Source organism: Manis pentadactyla, chromosome 9 (genome assembly GCF_030020395.1).
Source record: "Manis pentadactyla isolate mManPen7 chromosome 9, mManPen7.hap1, whole genome shotgun sequence".
NCBI lineage: Eukaryota > Metazoa > Chordata > Mammalia > Pholidota > Manidae > Manis > Manis pentadactyla.
The window spans coordinates 20,906,741-20,913,590 of NC_080027.1; the positions used below are offsets into that span (position 1 = coordinate 20,906,741).

General features: G+C 38.8%; 1 protein-coding gene across 1 annotated transcript; it reads right to left on the reverse strand.

The window, feature by feature from the left end:
- Nucleotides 1-5,713: 5,713 nt before the first annotated feature.
- On the reverse strand, nt 5,714-6,649 carry LOC118908064 (olfactory receptor 5W2-like). Its single transcript, XM_036877128.2, has one exon. The coding sequence runs from the start codon at nt 6,644-6,646 to the stop codon at nt 5,714-5,716; it is 933 nt and encodes a 310-aa protein (XP_036733023.2). The 5' UTR covers nt 6,647-6,649.
- Between the last annotated feature and the right edge of the window lie 201 nt (nt 6,650-6,850).

Consider the following 6,850-nt stretch of genomic DNA (forward strand, 5'->3'; position numbering starts at 1 on the left):
GCAGGCAGATTTATACTTTTGAAACAAAGAAAGGAGAAAACTGTGAAGAATCTGTAGGGCAATGAAAATACATGTTTGGAACTTCCACTGGTAGGGATTCTAACAGAATTTAGGCTCGGGTAGTAAATTAGTAGAAGTAACAAGTTCTCCTTATATAGCCGTCTGGGCTCTGAATGCCCTCTCTTTGTGGATAAGGATGTCCCTTTACCTCCTGGTCCAGGGAGGCAGCCCTTCACATGGGAGACTCATTTCCTGCCTTCTGGGTACAAAGAGCGAGGAAAATTTTCTTTTCCACTGGCTTTTTTTAAGGAACTTTAATTTAAAGTGATCAATAATCAATATGCCATTGTGGCACATTTTGCGGCAGCCTGCCCTGGGACCTACAGGCCCAGGGCAAAGAGGTAATGAGTTCAAATCACTGGCTAATGCAATCAGCATTAAACTACCCATTTTCTCAAGGCCACCATGACCTCCTCATTCCTCAGAGTGACTGTTATGGGGATAAACCTCAGGGTGACAAGGTATAGGAAAGAGAGAGAAATTTATCTGTGCTGGAAGAATGTCTGAATTTGGGGTCATAAATATGTGAAGAATCCAGATCTATAGAAGAAAGTCAAAACAGTGATGTGGGACGAACAGGGGGAGAAAGCTTTGGTTCATCCTGTTGCCAGTGGCAGCCTCAGGATGGTGGAGGTGATTTTACTGTAGGAGCATCTTACAACAGAAAAGAGATCATAACGCACATCAGAGTGATGTAAAGGCCAACCTCTCATCCCCACAGGCCAGCTTGAGCACTGCAGGGGATGTCACAAAAGTGAGTGATTTGGTGGGAACCACAAAACAGTACCGAGCAAATCTGGTGTGTCTTGTTTTACCTTGACTGAAATTCCTGTGATCATAAAGTCAGTGATGATTTACTGGACCCAGAACTTGTGGTTCACAACCAGAGGGTAGCGTGAAATGTTACAAAAGGTCATGCAGCGGTCATAGACTATAGTTGTCAGGAGAAAACATTCTCCAAGCATCAAGGTAAAATACATTTTTGTAGCACAGGCAAACAAAGAACCATTTCTTTTCTGAGTCCAAAGATCGATGACTACTCTAGAAAGAGTTAAATACACACAACAAATTTCCAGGAAGGAAAAATCAATGAGGGAAAAATATATGGAAATTTGGAGAGCCTGGTTCCACTCTGGTTATGAGAATAATGATGCCATTGTCTGCCAAGATTATCACCCAGACAAGAAAATAATCACAAAAAGAAACATTGACCATTGACAGATTGTGAATACAAGAAAATCCCCCCAAACCAAATTCCACCATTGTAGTGAGCTTTGCTTGGTTTTTTTTTTTTTGCTGTTCCATCTGTGCAAATGGTGAAATTAGTCATTTATCCTTTTGGTTTATTTTTTATAGACTAGAGGAGGTTGAAGAGTTAGTATATAAAATGTTTTATCTCCATTCAGATTCCAACATTTTATATTCTAGCACTAAAGGGCAAAACTGAAACCAATGGTGAATGTATGTTAAATTCTAAACATATCAACATAACTAACTTTCAACTGTAGGTTTGCCTTTTAATGGATTTGAAGGGTTCTGGACACATGCATGTGTATTTTCATTTTTTTGTTGTTGTTTGTGGATTCAACAAGGTGATTCTTTTTTACTCTATATATTGACAAACTGAATCATACAACCTGAAGTATAACCTGAAGTGTCTCATATTCTGTGATTAGATAAAAATCATTTTAAAATTAACAAATTAATAATACATCTGAGATGAAGCATATGAAAATCTAAGTTGTCCAGGCTAAGTTATTATAATTAGTAGACAGTTATCCAAAAGATACAATGCTGAAGTGTTAGCTTAAAGCTTTTAGTTTTCATTTCAAGATATAAAGAACCATCCTAAGGGGAAAATAATCAAAAGATAACTAATAAAGAAGAAACCCCACATTTGTATGTTATTATCTTAATAAGTAGAATGGAAATATAATCATTATTTATTTATTTAACATCCTGCTGCCAGCCCCAGCTGCATTCAACCCTGGAGAGTCTGTTGAGTGGACAGGGCCCTGGACATTTTGACATTTGACCCTGGACTTTTTGAACGGTGATCGCTGGCCCTTCTGGCACCTTGGAGAAAAGGCCTGGAAGCTGGCCTCCTGTGTGTTCCTGGAGTAACAGTAGAATGGCCCCCAAAGATCACAATAGCATACCCAAAACAGCCAGGAGGTAAGAGCATCTTACAGGGAAGTTTTGTTTTATCATATGGCCAGTGCATGTACCTCCCATGGTCCTATACATTGACCCATCTATAACTCCCACAGGGAGGGGGGTGAAAGTCTGGTACACTAGACCAGGATGAGATCCCATTCCTGCCACTGTCCTGTCACAGGACCACTCTCTTGCATGGATCCTACCTGATGGACAAGATTTGCCTGTATTGGTGTCCTTAAAACATGTATCTTATCACCCTTAAGGTATATTCTTCTATAGTCCCTGTGGCCTGGTCCTGCCCCCTGGCTGTAACTGCCATGTGATGATTGCTCTGAACTCCCTACCTGTTCAGCTACTGACTGCCTGTGAAATGGGCAAGCTATGGATTTAATCTGCACAGGACTTTGAACCTGGCTGAATCCTCCAGCTCAAGGATTATCATGATTTTATTGCTGTTGTTATTGTATGTTATTAGTCTGGTTACAATGATCCAGTTTTCTCTCACAGGGGCCATTGTGGATGATGGGCAGCAAGTTGATTGTGTGGTGAAATTTCTGGAGGGGTGGTCTGTGGTTAAAACTACAGTATTTCTAGAATCACTCACCTGACCTTAGTGCATCTCCATATCAATAGGTGTTTACAAGGGGTGTAGAGAAATAGTCCATCTCCATATCAATAGGTGATCACAAGGTTGGTGAAGGGTGAGAGCATAGTGGGACCGGAAAAGTGTGTGGTCCTTTTGCAGCCAGGTCATGAGAGACACATGTGAGCAGAAGTAGATCACTGCTTGTAGCCAATAAATGGATTTCTCCCACTTTATTTCTCCCTTTGACTGATTTTGTCTTCAAAGATTATTTTCCCTGGGCTGGGAACATATTTTCCTCCTGCAGTTACAATCCTCCAATTTTAAAGGAAATTCACTGACTATTTTTCTTGGATTTACATATTCCAAGTGTTTCTTTCTGTGCTTCTGCTCATAAGTAACAATTTCAAAAGGGTATGTGTTGAGAGAAATATGGTTATAACCCTTACTTAACTTTTTCCAGCATGATACCTACTGAAAAGTCATGGTGTCCCATAAATGCTCCCTTTGAAAAGCAGACTTGTAATTTGGGTTTCCTTCCATTCTGAAATGTTTTCACACAAAGACTTGAAAATGGAAGCTAGAAAATCTGGCATTCAGTGGCACTTCACTTGAACAATTCTAAAGGATAATTAACCTAAAAATTCTATACCTAGATTTACACCATAGTGAAATGAGTGAATAGGACCACCCAAACACATGTGCAAAGTTATTCAACATTGCCTTATTTATAATAGTATAAAACTGAATGGAAATCAGATTTATATCAACACTGTAGTGAGATAGGGACCATAGGTGTAGTCAGAGTAGGGTAAGAGCCTCCAGAAAAAGCAGGACAGGATATTCTCGGTCAGAGAAATGTAACAATGTACAAATAAGTTCCTATCAAAACTATGTGTTAAGCATTATGCAAAGTCAAGGTCACCCTAATTCTCTACAGTGAAGATACCAGACTAACAATATAGATATCTTCAAAGAAATTAGTAAAAGGTCAAAAGGCCAGGAGCAACTTGAACTGGAATGTTTGAGTGTTTCACAAATAAAGAAGGGTATCTCAGCATAACCTGTGACTTCACTGTAAACAGCCATAGCAAACAGACAACAACCCAGCCCACCTTGAGGACAAGTGGTACAAGTCCACACCCCTAAGCCTTTTTTCACATTTCCAAAAATCTTCAACTGCCTGTAAATCCCCTAGACAACTCACCACTATGGGCTCTCTTGTGAGCTCCTGGCATGAGCCAGGAGCTCTGTTTTCTCACTGTATCTCTCAATAAAAGCCTCTTCCTGGCTCTCCTACCTTGACTGTTTGCTAAGTTCATTTTTCGACTCTGCAAACAAGAACCCCGGCATCAATAGTCCAGGAGTTGAGCAGTGTATATATGTTCAACCCATATACCTTATACACATATAATTTTGTGAAGAACTTATAATAAGCACTCAGAAAAGTTATCTGGTGTTTTTAATTTATTATTTATTTGTTTGTTTTCCCATTTTGTGTCCAAAATGGCATGGGGTGCTTTATATTATATAACAGGGAAAGAATGTTCAGTCCTAGACAAAGAATACTCCTAATCTCATATTAGAAGCAGCATGATAGTAAAACAATGATTATAAAGGATGCTTTATTGTATATTACAAAAGGGGAAATGTAACTGGGACTCAGAAGGGAGAAGAAGGGAAGGATTTCCTACAGCATTGACAGAGAAGTTTATTTTTGATAATTATAGAACAATGCTGTATTTTGCCATGACCCTTCCATTATTCTTTATAATCTAACTATTTGTACTCCTTTCCTTTTTTTCCCCCCCAGATTTCTTGAGACAAAATTGACAAATAAGATTGGGTGTGTTCAAAAGCTGCACCATATGCTTTGACATATGTGTAATTTGTCAAATCATTATCAGGATAAAGTAAAGAAACAAGTCCATTGCCTCACAGAATTATCACATTTTAATTGTGTTGAGAATATTTGTGATCTTCTCTCTGAGCAATTTTCAACATATAATACATATTGTTAGCTAGAGTCACCATGAAGTACATTAGATCCTCAGATCTTACTCACCTTATAGGAGACACTTGCACCATTTGACCAGCACCTCCCCAGTTCCCCAACTCCCACAGTCTCTGGCAACAATCATTCTACTCTCTTATTTCTCTGAGTTTAACTTTTTTAGATGCCATTTCTAAGTGAGGTCATTCATACAATATTAGCCTTTCTCTGTCTATTTCATTTAGCATAAACCCGAGGATCATGCATATTGTGGCATCCATGAATGACTTCTTTATTTCTGAAAAGTCATGAGTTTGTCAACCTGAAGACAGCTCCAATTGTCAGATCCTCTGCACTATCTTTTCCATTCCCAACATGTATATTTTCAGATCTGAGACTTCGGATCTCCATCCAAAGCAACCTTTATTTTACATTAAATTTGGACATATTGCTTGGGATGTATAGCTCCCATTTTCATCACAATTTTGATGCTTGTTATGAATTGCTTGAGTTCTTAGTCAATGGACGTTGGTTATTTCTACTAGACTATAGGATTCATTAGTGTAGAAATGGCTGGTTGTGCCATGGGATACAAAAAACCTACATGCTCAGGTCACTTATTAAACACAAAACAAATTTTACTGTAATAAATTAATGTTCAAATGAAAAGATGAACCAACAAAAATCTGGCACAACTGGAAAGGTCAGGAGACTTTTCCACAAAGAAGAAGTAACGTATTTCAGCTCTGGACACATACAACACAGTATCACATGTAGGGGAATAATGACATTATTGTGATTGGACTTCAGAACAAATAGTCACTTTTTTAAAGTTCAGACAACTCATTTCTCTTGTGTCATCCAATATTTTATAAAATCAGCAACCATGTTATGTGTGTGTCTGTATAAACAGCTATTTAAAACCACCTTCTTGTTTTCAGTTTTTTTAAGGCCTCCTTCACATCCTTGTTCCGCAGGCTGTAAATCAGGGGGTTAAGCATGGGAATAACAAGAGTGTAAAACAGTGAGGACATTTTGTCTTGATCTAAGGAGTATGAATAGCTTGGTCGGAAATACATGAAGAGCATAGTTCCCTGGAAAATTGCAACAGCAGTTAAGTGGGAGGTGCAGGTGGAGAAAGCTTTGAGCCTCCCCTCAGCAGAGTGGATCTTCAAGACGGATAGGATTATGTAACAGTAAGAGACAAGAACTCCTGAAATGGAGCTCAGTTCAATTAAACCAAATACGATGAATAGCATTAGTTCATTGACCTGTGTATCTGAGCAAGACAGCAAGAGAAGAGGTGGAGCATCACAGAAGAAATGGTTAATCACATTTGACCCACAGAAGCATAAACGGAATATAAATGTTGTGTATATCAGAGCATCTGTAAACCCTACCATGTAAATCCCAGCTGTGAGCAGGGAGCACACTGTGCTGGACATGTTGACCGTATAGAGCAAGGGGTTGCTGATGGCCTTGTACCGATCAAAGGCCATTGCTGCGAGCAACAGACACTCAGCATCTTCAAAGATACAGAAGATCAAGAATTGCAGAGCACACCCAACAATGGGAATTGATTTGTTCTTGGCAAATATGTCGACCAGCATCTTGGGCCCAATTGCTGTGGAATAGCAGAGGTCAGAGAAGGAGAGGTGGCTGAGGAAAAAGTACATTGGTGTGTGCAGCTGGGAATCCATTCTAATTAAAATGATCATTCCAAGATTTGCCAGAAAGTTAATAATGTATGCAACAAGAAATACTGTAAATAGGGCCCCCTTCATCCCAGGGTTATTGGTAATTCCCAAGAAAATAAATTCAGTCACGGAGGAGCAGTTACCTCTATCCATGCTTCTTTCTTCTCGCCTAAACTTTTGAGAAAATGATCAAAAAAATGACAGATGAATGTTTAATGATTGCGGACATTCACAAAATATGTGTAAGGCAGCACACAATTTCTTTCTGCAATTGTATTTTAATACACTCAGAATATTACTTAGTCAATAATCACTCTTTAAAGAGGCATTGTAATCTGTATGACAATAATAAAAAAT